This window comes from Alligator mississippiensis, chromosome 2, assembly GCF_030867095.1.
Source record: "Alligator mississippiensis isolate rAllMis1 chromosome 2, rAllMis1, whole genome shotgun sequence".
Taxonomy (NCBI): Eukaryota; Metazoa; Chordata; order Crocodylia; family Alligatoridae; genus Alligator; species Alligator mississippiensis.
The window spans coordinates 29,228,381-29,249,879 of NC_081825.1; the positions used below are offsets into that span (position 1 = coordinate 29,228,381).

The 21,499-nt window shown below is 43.4% G+C and overlaps 1 protein-coding gene across 3 annotated transcripts in view; it reads right to left on the reverse strand.

The window, feature by feature from the left end:
* SLC2A9 (solute carrier family 2 member 9) overlaps window positions 1–21,499 on the reverse strand; it is a 211,408-nt gene that overhangs the window by 159,964 nt on the left and 29,945 nt on the right. For all 3 annotated transcript variants that reach the window (XM_019479664.2, XM_019479681.2, XM_019479686.2), the window contains one exon: window positions 11,774–11,934. In XM_019479664.2, the coding sequence (XP_019335209.1) occupies window positions 11,774–11,934 (161 nt within the window). The remainder of the gene's footprint in view (window positions 1–11,773; window positions 11,935–21,499) is intronic.

A 21,499-nucleotide genomic window follows, 5' to 3' on the forward strand; every position in this document is an offset into this window, starting at 1 on the left:
TGGGCTGGGGCCAGGCCATGCTCTCTTCCCCTTGAGCAGCTAGGCTGTGTTCCCCCTCCCACTGCAGGGCTGGGCTGGGGTCAAGTCAAGCATACCTTTTACCATGTGGTTGGATTGGGACAGGCCATGCCCCTTCCCCCAGATGAGGCCAGGTCAAGTCCCCTCTACCCACACAGCTGGATCAGGGTCAGGCTGCTTCTGCTCCCGCCCCGCTCCCTGCAGCTGGATGAGGCCTCACTCTGCTGTCCTCGGGTGCTGGATTGGTTCCATCAGTCATGTTCACAAACAGACCAGGTACTGCCCATCCAGCCCACTGGGCGAAAGGGTTGAGCCTCACTGCTAGAAAGTGCCCAGCCACTGGATCTAACGCATTTGACAGTACACAACTACTTTCATATCCAAACATAACTTAACTTTACCAGAGCAATTCTCTATTCAATCCACTGTCAGTAAACCAGGACACTCAAAAGCTCAAGAAGCCCTTAATTCCTCACTTTCCTGTAGAATTTTCCTACCTGCATGTTCAGATGTCAAAGTAAAAGAATGAGCTTTTCAGGATGTTCAATGAGACTGCATTTAAAAACTGCAAGGCACTCAAATACAGAAGCATTTCACCCATAAAAGTGCTTATTTGCAATGACTGGCCACAGTATTTTAAAAAGGGGGTGCAGGTGGTGTGGTGCATCAACTTATAACACAACGCCTATTTTTCTCCGATTAAAAAGGAACTAGAAGCTTTAATAATATGCTAGGGGGCTAGAGATATATTATTAATTTTATAACTGAAACTGTGGGGTGCAGACTACCAAGTCCAGGGTGGGACAGGCACCCAAAGCTGGATAGGGATACAGCTGTTACTCTTCAGCCTGGTCATAGAGGCCAGAAATAGACATTGTCTAGTGGAACGATTCAGCTGTGCCATGATGTGCCACATAACTGATTCACTTCACTGGGAGAAACAAGTCACCCCTTGTCCCACCCTTCATGGTGGAAGCTCCTCATATGATCTCCTCACTTGCCCCACTGCCCTAGACCCATGCTATGGGTCTGGGGCAGCAGGGGAAACTAGGATTTCCTCCACCCAGCCATGGGGCTGGCTAAGCAGTGAACCACTTTTCCCTACAGTCCCAAACCCATGGCACAAGGAACAAAGCACTAGGGAAATCACTGTTTTCCCCAGCCAGCCAGCCCCGGGGGGCTAGGTAAGCAGGGGAAGTGCCACAAGGTACTAGACGTCTGCAGCAATAAAGTGGCAGGGTCTATTACTACCTTTTGTTGTACCACAATTTTTTCTGTCATGTGCCGCAATAAAGGGTAATGATGTCTATCTGCTCTGAATTTGTGCCACCTTAAATCTGTTTTCTACCAAGACAGACACTCAACAATGGCCCCTAACTGCCCTTTATGTATTGCCCTTGCCACCTCAATGCCCCATGGCTTCACACTGTCCCCCACTATCCTATGCTCAGCCCAACCTCACAAGACCCCACAATCCCCCTCATTGCCTCATGAATCCAATGCACCCTGCACGCTCATCCCCATCGTGTCCCAGACCCTCTGATTCCTGACCGTGGCCCTAACACCCCACAGAGCCCTCCCATTCCCCTCTGAACATTCAGAACTCAGTGCCCCCCGTCATCCACACACCCTCTTGCTCCTAATCCTTCCCATAACACGTTTCACTACTACAGACCCCACCACACCTCTCAACCCCAAACCCTGTCTCTTATTCATGCCTCCCCAGCCCCTTCTTACCCCATACCCCTCTTCCCCATAGGCCCTCTCCCCCAAAAGCCCCTTGGTGCCCATGACCCCATCCTTTTCCACTCAAAACCTCTCCTAAACAGTTTCCCCTCACTCCTCACAGCCTGCAACCATGAGGCAGGTGAGGGCTGAACTGTAACTGCATCCTCACTGCTCCCCTTCTTCACCGCATGCCCATAGCAGCAAACAGCTGAGGTCATTGTCATACTGAATGTAATAGTTTGAATGCTTGTAATAGCTGCCCATTAGACAGTTTAGACAAATGGCAAGGTTCATCTTCTTATCTAGGTTCGCTGCTTGTTTTGTTTGGCCTTGCAATGAACATGCTTAAAGTCTTGGCTCCTCGATCTTATCTCTAGAGGCCTTTAACAAGTTAACCTAAGGACAAGAAAAACGACCCTTAAGCAAACATTCCGAGAGAGCAAACCCTAGGAGTCTTTTGAAAGGGGGTTGTAAAAGAAAGGTCACCGCAATGGTATGGAAAATCTCCCAAAGCAAAATTTAAGATAAACTAAATAGTCAGCGGACAAATTTCATTGCGGAAGACAAACTGACCACCTAGCAAAAAACCTGTTGAGTAAGATCTGAGCCCAAATTTGGGATTAGTGACAGGTTTGGGTAGGAGGGGCCCAAGACGGCAACTCACCCAATAAAAACTGTAACCTACAGCCCCAATTTGGAGGTAACCTCACTTGCAGAACACTGAAGGAAGAATCACTAGTGTAGGCCGGATCAGACTGATCACCTGAACCACCCTCTCTGTGAACAAGAATCCCCATTCACGCTGAAGCCACGGAGCACCCGAGCGTGACTGAAGGAAGGGGACTTGTTCCTATCACTGCTGAGGCCAGCCCATTGAACCGTGCTACTGAGGAATGAAACCATATTTAGGTGTTTGTCTTCTCGGAATTCTAGGATTGTAAGTACAGCATGAGAAATAATAGCAGTGATTCAAATTTAACCTTTAGTTGTAATTGTAACTGTTTTTGCAATACTAATTCTTATAGCATTGTTTGAGAAGGAAGTGCAGTTGGAGCATTGCTTCTGATATATGTAGTTATTGTGTTTTTAATGTTTGTGGTACTTCTTAAAGCTAAGCAGTGTTATATGCATAGTAAGGAGTTTTAATAAATATCTTAAAAGGAATCAAAATCGTGGTCATTGTGAGAACACACAAGGCTCAACCTCACCCCCACCAGCGTACTAATTTGAACCAATAGATTGTGTGGGACCTCTCTCAATTCCGTAAAACCCACTAGAAACAGTCATGGCAGGACTTGCTTCAGCTGGTGGCAGCACCGCTATTTGGGGCAACCATCCACACACATTCATCCATGCCTAGCTTTTTGTTGCTCTGGCTGCACTCCTGGTTCAGCCTACTACAGCCTCCGTCATCTAAATAACCTAGCATAGGGTAAATACAGTAACTTACCTCTTCACCTCATCTTTGCAACTCCTTCCTATTTCTCCTTCACCACTGCACAACTCAGTCTGTTTTTGGCCCTGCTCCTGATTTGGAGGCTCAAATTCCCAAGGAACAAAGCCACCAATGCAGATCCCTAGGCAGCAGCACACCTTTAATGGATGCGCTGGGGGGTGAGCAAAGAAATATTACCAGGAGTAGACATCAGATAACTGTGCTAGCTTGATTAAAGTAAGATCAAGGGTTGCTAACACCTATGGTATGAAGAGATTAGCAGAAACCAAGTAGATAATAACGAGTCATGAAGTTAACTGACTCCCACATCTCCACCTAAATAGAGATGAGGCTGTCCCTGCTGTGCAGTTTGTTTTAAACTTGCAGTGGATCGGGAATCAAAGCAGTCTATGACTGCACCCCTGGATCTGCTCCTGGTAAGGAGCAAGTCAGTCTCTCTTATATTCTTAGGGCTTGTAGGCTTTTAAAGTTTTTGAGAGTAAAAGTTAACTTTACAGAGTGGATACAGGTTAACTGATAACATTTTTCAACATCCCTTGTCAATAAAACTGACCCCATGGACTGGATCAACCCTAACAAATGAAAGTCAGAAAGGGGCAAACACTTTCTTTGACTGACTTTATCCCACCTCTTCTAATGGGGTTTTGAAGTACTGGAACTACCTATGGGATGGTCCCAGGGACCTCACAGCTAGTTTAAGTCATTAAAAAGAGGAGACTGGGACAAAACAGGTGGTCAGTGACTGGGTTAGACCCAGGCAAATACAAAGCAGGACTACACTCAAGTGTACTTCTCTCAAGTTGTGGTTTATACCAGCAAGAAGTACTGAAAACAGTGAGTGTTTATTTAACAAATGGATACAGTTTTCCATATTAACAACGTTCACTGAAAATGAAAATTCTGGGTCTTGATAGCTTATTGCAGCTGTTCCTCTTTCTCTTGCCAAAATGAACAGTGAGAGAGAAAGGGAGGAGTGAGAGTAAGGTGAAACAAAGGAAGAACACAGAAGCTGAGCTCTAAAAAGAAAATATAAAGAGAGCAAAATGTGCCCCCTCCTTGAAATTACTTTGTATTCCAGCATGGAAATATTGTGATAACTGTATCTGAAAAGAAGAGATACACAGAATGGTCTTTGATGTAGCCAACTCTTGGTTCTGTAAACAAACAACTAAAATTAATTCCCCAATGTAAAGGATTTAACTGAAGCCTGCTGGAGGGATCAGGACAAGGCTCTCAGTTCACCTCTGCAGTAGCTACAGGGATGAAACCAAACCACCTAATCTGAACCCAGGCAGGGAGCTGTTAGTAACATCACTTAGCTCTTACCCTTAATCTTGAAAGCACTTTACCAAGGAAGTCAGATTTGTCCACAGTTATTCAGCAGGCCCATGTCAGAGCAGGGAGACCTAATTTCAATTCCCTGAGTCCAGTCTTTATCTACTTGATTGTACTGAATTAGAGGAATGGTACCTTTTTCTGACATGTTCTTCTCCTCTCTACTAGCAGCATTTATAAAAGCTGAAATTTCTCCCTTTTTAACTCCTCCTATCACAGAGGTGAGCTCAGGAGGAGAAGACTAAATATGACTACTTGATCTTTCTAGGATCCTTTCTAGGATTCCTGACAAAGGGAGAAGCCATTTTTCTCCAACAACCACTAAAAGTGTAGGATTAAAATGTTTTAAAGAAATACATAACCTTTTCTGTTCAACCTCACCCAACTCAAACTACTCACATAAATCATCATCATCATCATCATATCATTGTGGAGGCCAAGCTTAGGTAATTTCAGCCCAAAAGAAAATTCCTTCAGAAATGTATAAGTAACTGAATGCAGAGAGCTTGTGGCAAGCAGCCACACATGCACATATACAATTTATGTTTGACAAAGGAAATCTAACAACCTAATTTTAAAGTTTGCTTCATTTTGAGACTTGCTGTCTCCTCTGCTTTGGAAGCAACCAAAATGGACCAATAATGGCACAAGACGCCCTCCTTAAGAAACAGTATTTTTAAAAAAATAAAACTGTTTTTATCAGCATCTTGTTTCAGACACTACCATCATTAACTAGAGTCACAGACCAAAACTTCAACGACTTCCATTTTTAAAGGTTCAGGGAAAACCTGAAGTGAAGCTACTGCTTCTTCATAGCTATCATCTGCTGGTAGGCTAATGGGGTATTCCATTGTGAGCAGATTATTCTCACTAACCTAGCATGCATGGCCTAAATATATTTTATTAGACAAATTAATGGTTTTGCTGATTAGTGGTTAGACAGATTATTAAAATTTCCAGTTTCCTGAATTTTGTGATAGGGGATGAGTAGAAATGTTACATGCTGTTGCTCAGACAACATATTGCTGTGAAGTCCTCATGAATTTCAAATTTTGGTACAGGCAAATATAGAAAGATAGACCTTAAATAAAAATAAAATGTCTCCTTTAATAAACATAGTTTTCATCTAGTAAGCACAATAACCCTTAAGCTATAACATTTAACTTGCTTGTACTGTTGATCTGCAAAACAAGATAAGGTCATTGAAATTTGGTTTTCAGCTTAGCAAGGCACAGAACAACTTTTCATTAAGGTATCCTATCCAATTAGTTTCTTTAGAAATTTAAATGCTTAAATAAATGTAAACTAAAATAAAAGTAAGGTCAATTACTGGATCAATTCTTGGCCACCAATTCTACAAACAGCTAATTTCTTTAGAACAAAAGTGTAACATTAATGTTATCATCTATTCAAGTTTCTCTACTGTCTTCATAGGCTCTCAAGGGAATACAAGGCGGCAGGCAAAGTTTTGGGCATCTACATTTCACTGGAACAACAGGACTTGGACTACTGCGAGTGTCTAAATTGCTTTTGACAATGGACTTATGCCTATGGGTGTAAGGATGTTTTTAAACATTTTATCTCGGAAGTCAATAGAACTTAAGCTCCCAAGTACCTAAATCATTTTGAAAGTGTAATCTTTAACCTAGTGACAAATAAATAATCAGTGCATGATGTTTTTAAAGTACAGACATCATTTCTGACTAATACTTCTAGTCTCTTCTATTTTACTAATTTTATAGAAGTGTAAATTAAACTCAATTTCATTACACACACCACCTACCAAGCCCATATCCAAAGCATTATAGAGTAATAGCATTTTAATTTTCTGTCAGTTTTGGTGGACTCCTCAGTTATGCTCCTTGCCTAGATTAGTTTCCTACCTGTCATTGCATCAAGACATTCAATTATCCAAAACTGGAGTGTGAATTATACTCCTAAAATATTTCATTCTGATAAGCACTTTTAATCCTCATCAGATGTTGAAGGTGCAGCTGCTTCTACCTAAAACTATTATCTAGCGCTCATATATTATCTGTAAGGGAACATTTTTTCATTATTTTATATTTCCATCCTTTATGGGAAAAGGAGCAAAATCATCAGGTTCTAACCTCATAGCCCAAGAATATTATCTGCTTCCATGAAAATGGACTTTGTATGACCGCCAGTGTATGGACTACACTTTCTTAATAAAACTTAATAATCTGTATTCTTCTTTAACTTGCATAGAAGTATCTTTCTTTCCTCTTCTCAGCAAAAATGAATAGAAGCACTGTGGTGAACTCTCATATTTGATTCCATTTTTTACAATGAAGCAGACAGCATTCAGTGGTACTTTATGAATCAGGTAATTAATGAAGAGGATGGATAATTTAATGTACTTAGGAAGTGTGTGAAAGCTGAATTGATTAGTTGGAGTAGAGGCTGTGAAGGGAGGGACTGGGGAAAGGATGTTGAGAACTGAATAGACTAGTGAACTGGGGAGAAGGTGGCATGAACTGATTAATTACAGGACATGGGGGGGAAAGGAATGGTGAATGAAGGATTCGGAAGACAAGAGGACAGATTTTTGCCAGGTATGCATGGGAAGACAGAACCAGAAACAGTACTGCATAAGGTGAAAAAAGTAAAAAAAGACAAAAAAAAGAAAAAATTTGATTGTGTGAAGAAAAAGGGGGAAAGTGTGGAAGACAGGAAATACCCAAGGAAAGTGACAATTAGATTTAGGAGAGTATGGGTTTGAGTGACAGATGGGAGAAAGTTCAAATCAAGAAAAAATAATTGGGAGAATAAACAAAAGAGAAAGAGGAAGTGGTACAGCAGCAATGATAGTGAGAGATAGTTAGTCTCTGTTAGTCTAAAGCAGGGGTGGATAAAATATGGCGCACGGATCAGATCCGGCCTGCCAAGTGACTGGATCTGGCCTGTGTCTGCCCATATGGTGCTTCACATGGGGCCAAGCCCCACTCGCTCATGTCAGGGTAGCCCATGTCACACTTCTGCTGTTACCCACGGCCCAGGCCAAGCCCACATGCACAGCTCCCAGCAGAGCTTTTCTAGTATGGCTGCAGCTGGCTTTGTGCGGTTCTGCTCCCTTCACCTCCAGTGGTAGCTCCTGCCAAAGCCGCATAGTGCAGCAGAAGCAGGAGCTACTGCTTGATGTGGGGGGAGCACAGCAGCTTCCAGCTAGCTGCAGCCGCACCAGGAAGAGCCCTCCCAGAAGCTGCTCCTGTGCCACTCTGGCCAGTTGGGCAGCTTCAGCCAGGCAGCTCCTACCCCAGCAGGCAGGGTTTCAGGTCCCACTCCTGGCCCTCTTGCACTGGAAGGTGGCCAGAGTGCACTAGGACAGAAGCTGCCCAGGTGAAGCTGCTCACCTGCCCGCCTGGAGCAGCACAGCAGGGGCAGGAGCAGCAGGAGGAGCCACTGCTGGAGGCAGGGGGAGCAGAGCAGCACTCAGGCAGTGTTGACCAGGGCTCGGCTGCGGGTGCTGGTGGAAGCATGACACGGGCTGCCCCAGTGTGAGCAAGGCGGTCTTGGCCCCATGTGGAGCTGCAGACTGCACTGCCTGGGCAAGCTCTGTTGTACATGACCCCACTCCCCCACCCCCGTGGGCTCCCAGAACCTAGTGCCCAGGCAGCCCCTCACACACATGCCCCCCCAAGCCCTTCCTCACATACACTCCACACACCCCAGAGGGGCATGCAGGGAAGAAGCCCCTGCCCTGAGCTGTCACCACCCTGTGACCCAGCTCCATCATTCCAGCCTTGCCCACCCCTCCTACTCCCCACTGCTCGCAGGCCCAAAGGAATTTTTGGTGATTTGTTTGGGGTGCGGGAGGTACTGACCTGGCCTGCAACAGCTTATCAAAACCCTCCATGTGGCCCTCGGGCCCAAATAATTGCCCAGCCCTGGTCTAAAGCCAGGCAGAAGGCAGAACGGGGTGATACCTTAGAGTTTAATTCATTCAGAAATATATAAGCTTCTGTAGGCCACAGCCTACTTCATAAAATGCTACTTTGTCAGTAGCAGAGATATTTTTAGGCCTCTTACAGGGGTTCAGTTTAAGGTGCCATGGGATCTAAGCCGTGATCTCAACAATCATGCCTCCTCCCATGTCACACATGAATGGTTAGAGATGCAATTTAACGATAGAGCATTAGATCCCTATTGTGCCTTATTTGTCAATGCAGGGGGAGCCCAGGAGTGCAGGTGTGATAAGGATCATAACCTGGGCTCCCCCTATGACAGGACGTTAAAACCCAGGTGCCGATAATCAGTTGATTGCATGTTGAGGCTGGGGAAAGAACCAGGATCTGAAATGAGTCCCAGTCAAATCCTAAGCCCCACCCAACAATCGAATGATTATCAAAACTGGACCTGGAGTTTTAACTCTGCCCCAGGCATGGTAACCCCTGGACCGGGCTACAGCAGCCCGATCCTGGGGTCCCTGCAAGTCATGGCAGAGTTAAAACTTTGTATTCAAACCAGCTGAGCAGTACATGGGGTTTTAAAGGTTCAGGCACACAGGGACACCAAGATCAGGCTGCTGGCACAGCTGTGCCTCAGGCCCTGGGGCTGTCCTATCCTCAGTCCTGACACTCAGCTGAGTATCAGGATCTATCATGAGCCAGCCCCAACCAGTCACACGTTCAATTTAAGGCAGGATACAAACTAAGGAGTGATATAAACATTATATGTGGAACAGCTTTGTGGCTATTGTGTTAATTGTATTATGCCTCACATACACTTTTTTAATGTGTGGCTGGGTTCAAGATATATTCAATGTACTAATCAAGTCTTAAATGCAACATGTATTAGGGGGCTATGTCAGATTCATGTATTTGCACTTCTGGGATGACACTTGTTAATGATTCAAAAGAACATAATTTGTGAAGTATGTCATTAAAGTAAAGGATTTAAGATAAATGCTCAGTAAGTTTTCTTTTAAAAAACATTTTTAAAAGTAGTTTTGAAATATTTAAGACCTTGAATGCTGGAAATTTAACTGGAACTCAAAATTCTCTTTTTTGGGAAGAACAGCTTCCAAATCCTGCCAAAAGTCTTTATTTACTGTGTGAAGCTCTTAGAGCTTTACAGTTCTCTACTTGGCTAAGTGTGGATGGTGCCACTAATGCATGTGAACAACATATGATCTTGAATATAAAGAAAGAGAAGAAAATATGTGTATGGAAGGAATAAACAAGATTTTTCCATTTTAGTCTGCTTCTTTACATGTTTTTCTCTTGTATCAAGTTAAAAAATAACATGGCACAAAAGCCCTCACAAATGAGAAAAACAACAAAGGCATAAAAATACAGTGTGTGAGCCAGTATGTGGTTTGAGCCAGTAGAGCCAAGTCCAACAAAATAAATGTTCCTAAACTCCTGGATACTTGGGCACTTTGGCTTCAAGACCAAGAGATATCCATATCTCCCTCTAAGTTACATCTTGTTAAAACCCGCATGTGCCAAAGATTGAACTAGGAATGTCAAAATTTTTTGTCTGAACTAACACTAATGCTTTGCGATATATGCCCCCATTATTTCCCTCATGTATGCCTAACAAGTATGATGTATTTTAATTTAAAGTAGCAATGAAGTTCAGGAGTGCATCTATTATATTTGGTTATTGCTCACCCAGGGCCAAACAGGCCATGGTTTCTGTGGAGTTCATTCTGATTGGACTTCAGCAAAAAAGGCAGGCCTGTAGTGAATGTCATGAATCCTGAGGTCACAGAATGACAGCAATGATAGATTTCCTCATGTGGCTATAGTAGAATACCACCATGACAAGTTACACATTTAAAAGCAGAATGAAGTGTAAATCACTGTTCTAGAAAGAATTTTGAGGTACACCAATACATCAGAGATGCTCTGTTCACCAGGGCGCCTCTTGGGGTAACAAAGAACAACGGTCACAAACTGACGGACAGCAGATTTAGGCTAGATATCAGGAAAAACTTCTTCACAGTAAGGGTGGCGAAAATTTGGAATGGGCTTCCAAGGGAGGTGGTGCTCTCCCCTTCCTTGGGGGTCTTTAAGGGAAGGCTGGATAGACATCTGGCTGGGGTCATCTGACCCCAGCACTTCTTCCTGCCTAGGCAGGGGGTTGGACTCGATGATCTGTTGAGGTCCTTTCTGACTCTAGCATCTAGGAATCGGTCCATATCATATCAGCACCAATAAAAGGAAAATTGACATTACTGGCAATCGGCTTTTTTTGGCTGATGTGGCTGATAATCTCACCAATAAATGGAGTATGCATGGGCAGCCAGGAGTGCATCCTGGCAGCTTGGAGAGCAGCATCTGACCGGTAAGTCTGTGTGGGGGGGAAGAGAGGGGTGTGCAGATTGAGGCCCCTACGGTGATGGAGGAAGTGAGCTGCAGCAGGAGTAGGTGCTGCCTGGGCAGGGCAGGACAGAATTGGTGGCTCATCTGGAGATGTAGAGGGAGAGGGGCAGCACTGTAGCTGCTGCGCACAAGTCCAGAGAGGCATGGGGGCATGTGCCCCCTGATTTGTGCTTGGAGCAAGGGTGGGCCGCTGCTGTGCTCTCAGTGCCAGGGGCTGCGCCGGACTCTTCCTGGCAGCTGCACTTGGGCAGGGCAGAGGTGGAGCAGGCAGTGGTGGTGGTGGGAGGGAAAGTTATGGGGGGCTGTAGCCATCCCAAAATTCACTGTGGCCCCACCTGCCCCAGCATCACTGCCACCTGCCCTGCCTGGCCCAGTGCAAGCCTGGCCCCAAGCATGCAGTCGCAGCCCACCCTAGCCCTACCCACATATCCCTCAGCACATGCCCCTCATGCCTGTCTAGGGGTGCATACAGCAGCTGGAGCTGTGACCCCCAGATGAGCTGCCAGCTCCATCTGGCACCCCACCCTGCCCCTGCCCCAGTCCCAGCCCCATTCCCTACCTCGTTGCATGGGCCTCAATCTGCCTTCCCCCACACTCCTTTCCCACAACAGACTTACCAGCTAGATGCTGCTCTCCAAGCTGCTGGGCCGCATAATCGGCAATCAGATCCGAATCGGCCGATATGGCTCGTCAATAATCAGTTATCAGTACTGGCTCAAAAAATCTTTATCGTGCACGCCTAAAGTTATCCAGTATAATCTTTCTAACTTGAAAGTCTTTAAACTGAAATACAGATCCACTATGATATAGGAAGGTATTTTTCTTGATGCGAGAAAAAGGCTAAAGAAAGAAAGAAAGAAAAGTAAAAGCTTTATAACAAACTTACCGTCCAAAGAACTTCACAATTGGGGTGACAATAATAGCACCCACCAGTCCACCAATAGAGAAAATTGACACTGTTATAGACCAGAGGAGTGTAAGAGTTCCTTCATCTATTGAGGAGCTGTATCTTCTTTCCCAAGTTGCATTGTAAAATTTCTTGATATACTGAAAATAAAGAGACAGTGACAGTAAGTATGCAAACAGGCTTATTTGAGGCATAAGAAGATATTAAATAGTGGTGAATAAAAATCATAAAAGAGAGAGTAGCTTACTGTAAAGAAGTTTCTTGGTTAGAATTTTTCCTTGATTTTTCATCCTTACCTTAAATTGGTGATTCTCAACCAAGGTGCCATAGCAATCTAAGGTGCCTTGAGATCCTTTCAAAGGGGCACTGTTAGTACTGTTAGGTACACAACAGTACTGTCAGGTGTACAAACATAATTCACAAGGTAAACCCAAGGATTTCAAATAGGAATCTAGACAGTTAAATCAATTCTGACCTGTTGTGGTCTTTCCAAGTTCTCCGCAACAAAAGAATTTTTCTATTACTTTTCTGTACTCAAAAAGTGAGTGAAAACTAAGAGCTGGCAATTTCTGTGGAGTGCCTTTAGTCTAACAAGGGGTGCCCTAAGTCCATAAAGGTTAATAGTCACCATCTTAAATGGTTTTGTATTACGTATTTTATAAAAGCCAATATAAATATAAATGTCTGTGAGTATATGAGAGATCGAGTGTGAGCACACATGTTCGTCTATGATTTGACTGGTCCAGTTATCTTATATTTATCCCAGTAGTGCTTAGACACCAGAGTCTCACTGCATGAGACATTGTACATAAATAAAATGTTTACAATCCAGGCATTCACTGCAAACTTGAGTCAATTTTGTATTGTACTATTCACATTGTTTCACAAAAAGAATAGTATTTTGTTTAATATGTTATGGGTCTATATTAAAATAATTTGAACCGCATTTTGAAACTCATTCAGAACCCAATGATCAGAAATTTTTGCATAGATGTGAGAGACTTTGGCTCAGATTTTCTGACTGTGGAACAAATTGAAACGGTCTTTAATATCGGATTAATAAAGGTTAGATTTAATCAACTTTGACACAGTATAGGTGACAGTTGCCAGACAGATGTCAGACAGTTGCAGAGGTTACAAGACCTAAACCTGTTCAGCCTCCACAAGAGAAGGGGCCAAGGAGGACCAGCAGGCTATGGGACAGTCCCCGTTCCCCCGAGCACTACTGAGAGTAATGAGGAATAATGGCCATAACTAGATGGAGAGTAGATTCGGGCTAGATATCAGGAGGCACTACTTCACAGTCAGGGTAGCTAGGATCTGGAACCACTTCCAAGGGAAGTGGTGCTCGGTCCTACCCTGGGGGTCTTCAAAAGGAGGCTAGACAATCACCTAGCCGGGGTCGTTTGACCTCAGCATCCTTTCCTGCCCATGGCAGGGGGTCGGACTTGATGATCTGCTCAGGTCCTTTCCGACCCTACCAACTATGTTATTAATAACATGTTATTAATAACTATCAGTTATTGCAGAGATAACAGTGATTATTCTGCCAACATGAGAAGAAAAGGAGAGAGATAAGAAAGTGGCATTAATTGAAGAGGTGCACTATTTAAGAGCATTATGGGCACATCTACACTACACAAGATGTTTACTGCACAGTAGATTAAATAGCTGTACACTAAAAAAGTTACATATCTACATGTATGCTCTTATTAGGCTTGAGTAAACTAATTTACTCTACAGCAGGATAGTACTTGTAAATGCAAGTACTATCCTGCTGTGGAGTTTTTTACTCTGCAACAGTGAACATGTAGACACTGTTCTTGCTGTCTATCGCATGAGGGTGCTTCTGTGACAATGATGCCTGCCAGCTAGCCCTACACTGAAGCACTTTCATGTCCCAGCCAGCCCCTCTGCAGCACAATGATCTGGGGGGAGCAGCCCTTGGCTGGCAGGCTGACCCTCTGGACCCACTGCCAGATGGGGATGCTCTGACCTGGCTCAACATGCTGTGAAGAGGCTGGCTGGGACAAGGCACATTCAAACAGCACACCCAGGAGCAATAAACTCCAGCACAATAAGCTTCAGAGTTTATTCATGTGCATTAACTGCACAAGTAGACGTGCCCTATTTATTGTAAGTACAGGGAAGTGTGCAGCTCTGAATCTGCATAATGATAGCAGGAGGACTAACACACATTAGCTGTAAGCACAGCTAGAATGTATTTCTGATTCATTAGAAAGATATTCAGAAGTGAGGCAACAATTATGCAACAAATTTACAGTTTACAAAAGTGTTTAAACCTCTGTTCCATCTGATAGCACATAAATGCCTAAAAATTAACCAAGTCTCAACTCTCATACAAAGAGAACGTGTATGGAATTTGCTTTCTATTTTTAGCAAAGCTAATTGTGTCATTCCCATGGCTGTAAGGCTGTATTTTCAAAAGGACACCAGGAAATTGCTACACAGCTGGAACTGAATTACCTTGTGGCATTTTTACCATTTCAGTGTTCCACTCTGACTCACACAGACTTAAAATAATTCTGAGGCAGATTTTATAAAAAGAGACTATATATGTTAGAGAAATAGAAAGGAACATAGGAATAGGAAAGTAGAACTGGAAGGGATTTCACAAGGTCATCTAGTCCAGTCTTTGCTCACGCCAGGATAATTCCTGACTAAACTGGCCCAGTCAAGTGTCTGTCCAACCTAGTCTTGAAAACTTCCAAAGAGGGAGATTCCACAGTTTCTCTAGGTCGCCTGTTCCATTGCTTGACCCCATTCAGATTCAGAAAGTTCCTCCTAATCTCCAACCTAAACTTCCTCTGCTGAAGCTTGAGGCCATGCCTCCTAGTCCTGTCCCCTATGGTCACAAAGAAAGTATATCAATTTATGTAAGAATGGTGATAAATACTTTCTCCTGATGTCATTATATAAAGAACATTCTAAAGCATAAGGTATAGTGTCTTCCAGCCAGGCAACATCTTCTAGTCCTTGGAATGGAAAGTCTACGTCCAGCCAAAACAGCTATAGGCATCTTTTCGGTCCTGGGTCTAGTCAAGGAGGATCACCATTTATTGTTGAGATCCAGCTGTAAATACCTTTCTTCCCCCCAGTCTAATTTCCAAAGAGTATATAAAGGGGCAATATACAAGTAGCCCTGGCCACTGCAAAATCATTCTGGTTACAAAAGAAAGACTGTCTCCATCCTGTCTATAACTGCTTGTCAGGTATTTGAAGACATCAAATCCTCCCTCAATAATCTGTTCTCCAGACTAAGTAACACCAGAGCTTTCAGCCTTTCCTTGTAAGTTTTGCTTCCAAGACCCTTTATCATTTTTGTTGCTCTGTGCTGGACTCTTTTCAAACTGGCCACATCCTTCTTGAAGTTTGGGGCCCCAAACTGGACTCAATATTCCAAGTCAGGCCTCACAAGCATCTCTCAATGTGCAAGTGACACTGTTAATACAACAGTTTGTCTGTTGTTTGTATGTTAAAGTGAAGGCCTAAACTCAGCTCAATAAGAGGTATAGTAAATTGTTACAGCAATGCCATTTTGCAATTTAGGCTTCAATAGCTGTTCATGAACTTCTCTACAAACAACTTATGTTATTATCTGACATATTGTTTTGTTTTTTTAAAGGATAAAATTTTACAACTCACACGCCTATAAGTGTTAGTGTTTGACAGAAAGTTGGCTGAAGTCAATTGGAGTCCTCCAGATAACTGGGCTTTCCCCCAGGCACATAATAATTAGGGGTGCACCGATAAACATTTTTTGGGCTGATACTGATGGCTGATTATTAATGAGCCATATTGGCTGATACTGATCAAACAGCCAATATGCAGCCCAGCAGCTTGGAGAGCAGCATCTGGCTGGTAAGTCTGGGGGGGAAAGGGAGCTGGGGGAAGCATATTGAGGCCCCTGCAGGGAGGGAGGGAGGGAGCGCAGCTGGGGCTGGGCATGGGACAGAGCCATGAGCAGCTTGTCCAGGGTGCACAGGGGGTGGCAGAGGAGGGACGGCTCCCACTGCTACATGCACCCCCAGGGGAGCCATGGCAGGCTGTGTGCCCCCTAGACCTGTGTGCTGTCCACCCATGGGTGGAGCAAAGATGGGCTGCCGCTGAGGACTGGGGCCAGAGGCAGCACTGGGCTCCTCCCAGCAGTGGTAGGGACAGGGCTGTGCTTGGGCCAGGTGCCAGCGGTGCTGGGAGGGGGCTACAGGGTGGTATCCCCCCCTCCCAGCACCACCACTGCCACCACCCCCAGGAAGATCCCAGTGCTGCCCGCAGCCCACAGCGGCAGCCTGCCCTTGCCCTGTGCACAGATCTGGGCCCCCCCGCCACGGCTTCCCCAAGGGTGAGTGCAGTGGTAGGAGCTGTTTCCCACATATCCCCCCGAGATGAGCCTCTCGCAGTTCCATCCTGTACCCAGCCCCAGCCCCACTCTCTCCCTCACTGCAGGGCCCTCAATCTGCACCCCCATCCCCTTCCCTTCCTCTGCCCCTTCCCTCTCTCCCCCAACAGGCTTACCAGCTGCTCTCCAAGCTGCTGGGCTGGCCAAATGCATGCTGCAGCTGCACATGCACGCAGCATTTACTGGCAACAATATTGGCCACATCAGCCAAAAAAAAGCTAATTGCTGATGATATCAATTTTCCTTTTATTGGTGCCAATAAGATATGGACTGATGTATCGGTGCACCTCTAATAATAGTCCAGTTTGAAATTCTCAAAGCATTTAAAGGAGTTAAAATGCAAGAATATCAATGATTCAATGAGAGCTGGGCACCAAATTCATGAATGCCCTTTTGAAATGTCTGATACAAAGCCTACTGATTTTTACCTAGAAAGATGAGACGTCTCAACATCACAGAAAATGTGATACTATAAACCAGGCAAATAGATGTTATTGTCCAATTACCAGGGGTAAATCCAGACTTCCTAAATGTTACCATTTGAGAAAACATCTAATATTGGAGACCTAAGGTACTGATCATCTTTAGCTCCATATCTATGCCTATCTATGCATTTGTCTGTATACTCATGTGGATACAATCATAACACCCCAATCTCTCAGTCATTAATGGATTTGATCCTCATACTTGTCTGTGAGGTAGGATAAGGCTTTATCTCCATTTTACAGCTGGAGAATAGGATAACTTCCTTCCTCTGCTGAAATCTGCTATCAGGTTTCAGTCTGATAGAAAGGAGAGTGCCCAGGCTACATGCTCTTCAAATACATGGGTTTTAAATGGAAATGAGAACAAACAGTTTAAGCAGAGTTACTAGATGTCATTCTCTTTAACATGCAACAACATTTTTTTATAACACAAATCTATGCAATGAGTTGAAGATACTCTGATGATAAGCATCAGAATTATCTATCTGTTGTGCCATTACATATTAGGTGAAGACTGAAACTGAATATGAGTGCCCGTCAACTCATGTCCCTTATTTTTAGGGCTGTTTGGCCTTGGTAGTCATAACTTTTGCAATTTTCCATTCACTTTCTGACACTTGCGATTTCTTCTTCCCGCCCAGCAAAGAGAAAGGAAAACCATCTTTTCCTTCTGAGAAATGAAAGACTGCACAATTCCAGGACAGTCATCATCATTTACCCATGTAAATGTATGTATAGCGAGGCTTACATACTTAGCATCATGCTTAGAGTGGTTCATTAGCCCTTTCATGACCAATATGGAATTTGTATATCCCATTACAGAACCCAATGGAGGAGGATGAAGATAACTCACTGAAAAAAAAATTGGGGGCCTTCTGAAGAATAGTAAAAAATATCTATCACTCCTGCTCACGACGAGGTAAATCTATAGACTGGGTGAATCTATAGACCAGCTCTGTTCTTCGTAAAGCTATTACAAGATGTACTAGCTAAATAAAACAGGACAAAAAATATTTTGCAGAAACAATGGAGATATGCATTTGGGATTAAACAAAAAATGTACCTTTTCCCAAAGCGCTCTGTGGCAAAACCAGTAGCTTTTCCCATTACTATCCTCTAATAAAATGTTAACAGCACTAGGGGTTTGGGAATATGTTAGTAATATTTAATGTACTATAGCCCCTAGACTCCAAACACAATCAGGTCCAAATTTTTCTGGACATTGTACAAACAGAATTAAGCACAGTCCTTGGCCCCAAAAAATTTACTATGCAAGAAAAATCAGATTCAAACTGTAGGACAGAAGTCTGCAACCACTGGTTAAAGTTTTGTGTCCCAACCTCCCTCTTGGTTGGACTTAATGTTAAAAAAACCCAACAACAACAACACGCATTTATCTTTATTACGAATGAGTCACAACATATTTGCTTCACAGCCAAGATCAACGTGTGAAAACTGCTTTATGAATTAGGTTCAGGAGGTCTGAATGAAGCAAGCAGTTTCTTTTTTTTTTTAGTAATGAAGGTGACTACTGAGTTCATGGTTGATGTAACCAGAGCTAGGTTTATATCATTTTACAAAATGAGCAGGCACTCATAAAAAATGAGTCCTGAAGATAAGCATTAAAAAGTTTTTAAGCTAGTTCTATAAAAGACAACTATCAGATTGTATAAACATACTTTGGAGTGTCTGAATATTATGTACAGCAGTTCAGTGCCTGGCACTACTTAAAAATAAGAAACACAACAAAACAGAAAAGATACTGGGTATGTTCCTAAAATGAGATATGGTGTTTTCAGGCAAGTGGGTTGGTGGATAGAATGGATTGTTATTATTGATTTCATATGAAAAGAATAGTGAGCAATGTGATTGAAAGAGTGGAGGATGTTTTTTTCATGTAAACATCCAACACATTTGGTTTGATCCTCCTTAATAGAACAAATTGCAGCCCATGGGCAACAGAAGCAGCTAACACCTGCTAAAGGCAAGTAGAGTGGAGGTGTCACTGTTTTTATTCAGACCGAGAGAAAGAATTGAAGTCAGTCCTTAGCAGTGATCTGGTAGGGGAAGAGACTAGGAGGTCCACATAAAATGAACATAAACTGAAATTGTGTTTGCAGCTTAGACCTACATAGTATGGGGAAGAGGGAAGGGTATCATGTACAGTGGGAAAAAAACAATGTACCTTCAAATCCTCCACTCAGACTGACTCTGCCTAAAATCTAGATTTAAGGTGGAAATGTCTCAAAGCATTTTCCATCACCTTTTGGCTGGGAAGGGGGGGAGAGGACAGGGAAAGTGGTGGTGCAAGCCACACAAGGAAATGCCTATTGTGGTTTAAACAAAGTTAACCTAGAGTGGGTAGGAGCAACCAACAGTGAAGGCGTGTGTTCAAAGGCAATGATTCATTTGGTAGGTTGATCAACTGATACAACCTTTCTTAATTTCAACTTTCCAAACATTTTCTTACAGAAAGTCCCTTTAGAGAAGATGACTTGAAAACTCAGATCCTGCAGAGCAGAAAAATCTTGAGTCTGACCCTGCTGACAAAGGTGTTTGTTTATTTGAATCAAGGGGAAAAAAGCAATAAAGCTACTGCCCTTAAATTTCTCCTGTACCACACTTGGGGGGAAAAAGTGAAATGGGGTAGTGGGCAAAAAATTAGTAGACAAAGTTGTAAAGTAATGCAAGGTGAGTGTCAGAAGATAATGAAGTTGTGAGGGACAGGAAACAAAAATATTAACCATTTGTTGTAATCCTGTTTTGGAAGGGCCCGATACTGTTGCTTTGCAGGGGATTTACATCATTTAGCTGAAAATGAATCAGCTTGCCTGTTAGCTTATTTAAGCAATTACTATTTTTTAAATAATGTGCATGCATTCAGGTAGTTGTGTTAAGCATATTTATACATGCAAGAAAAAAAATTAACAGCTAATTTAGGGCTCTTAGTCAAGTCCCAAAATAGCACCCATTCAAGTCCTTGAAAATTAAGCCCCCAAAACGAATCTGCCATTAGACAAGGTCGCTTGTCATTTCTTTTATGTCTATGTGCTGCCAAGTGAGTGACTGGAAGACACACATTCTGTTACTCTGAAGATTATTTTGATACCAATATGAATCTTCACAGAAGAGGCATTTTTATAAGGCTTTATATTAGCATTTCTCGCAAGTGTTGATTACTAAAAGTGGTATGCAAATTATTTATCACATTATAGCTAATTTTCATGTAAAGTAATTTGCTGTAGCTCCACTGTTTGCAAGGGCATACAAAGTATCTGAAAATAATCAAGAGGAAAAGTCCAGCTCAAAATAATCACCATAATTAAATTGCCCCCTGGTATTTGTACATTACATCTCACTGGAAAGGAAGCCCATCAAAAATGGGAAAATATTACAAACATATTGCCTTTAAAAAGGTTTTAGACCAGCCATGCAGCAGCATCAATGCAACCTGGCATGCAGGACCATGTCATCCAGTCTGTGGGTCCCCCACCATGGGTTTGGAAATTTAACAGTGGGGAACAGTAGCAACATTAATTGTTGCGGTCTCCAGAGCTGTGGCAATTAACAGTGCCAACACTTCTTCACCACCAAATTTCAGGGCCTGTGGGGAGGCCCATGGGCTCAATGATACAGCCCCTTACGCTGGATTTCGCCTGTAGGCTGAATTATTTTTTAGAGAATTATTAATGCAAGAGAGATTCAGATTTTATCAACTGAATTCTAGTAAAGGCCTACTCAATTACTTCAAGTGTACTGAAATCAATAGAATGACTCCCACTGACTTCAATGGTCTATGCATCAGACTGGCAAATCGGAGGAACAGAGTGATGGGGTAGCTCTGATGATGTAATAAACATGCAAGAGGCAAGGATTTTTATACCTAATAACTTTTACTGGACTAGCTACACAGTTGGCATAGATTTAGACAATTTTTCAGAAACTACACAACCTTCTGCAGACTCCTGAGAAAAGGTAAACAGTAGGAACATATTTTAAGGAATATTTTTCTCCCATGAAAACTTATGCAGAATTTTTAGCTTTTTTTCTGTTATCAAGATCATTTACACTCTGCTGTTGTACTTCCCTGACCCAAGACTACAAGCAATCACCTTAAACTTTAAACTGCGGTTAGGCCGCAGCTGGAGTACTGCGTCCAGTTCTGGGCACCGCACTTCAGGAGGGATGTGGACAGCATGGAGAGGGTCCAGAGTAGGGCCACCCGCATGATCAGGGGGCAGCAGGGCAGGCCCTACGAGGAGAGGCTGAGGAACCTGAACCTGTTCAGCCTCCACAAGAGAAGGCTGAGGGGGAATCTAGTGGCCATTTACAAATTAGTCAGGGGGGACCAGCAGGCAATGGGAGAGTCCCTGTTCCCCCGAGCACTACCAGGAGTGACTAGAAATAATGGTCACAAGCAGGCAGAGGGTAGATTCAGACTAGACATCAGGAGGTGCTACTTTACTGTCAGGGAGGCTAGGATCTGGAACCAACTTCCAAAAGAAGTGGTGCTGGCTCCTACCCTGGGGGTCTTTAAAAGGAGGCTGGATAAACACCTGGCCGGGGTCGTTTGACCCCAGTACTCTTTCCTGCCATGGCATGGAGTCAGACTTGATGATCTGCTCAGGTCCCTTCCGACCCTACCAACTATGAAACTGAAACTACAGGAAGACAGGAGAGTTCTTTAACAGAAAGCAGTGACCTGATTTTTAATACTATAGGCCACCTAGAGCTTATGGTGAGTATGCCTGACTAGTACTTCTAAGTTATCTCAGTCTTTAGCTCTCTAAGCAGTTCTAA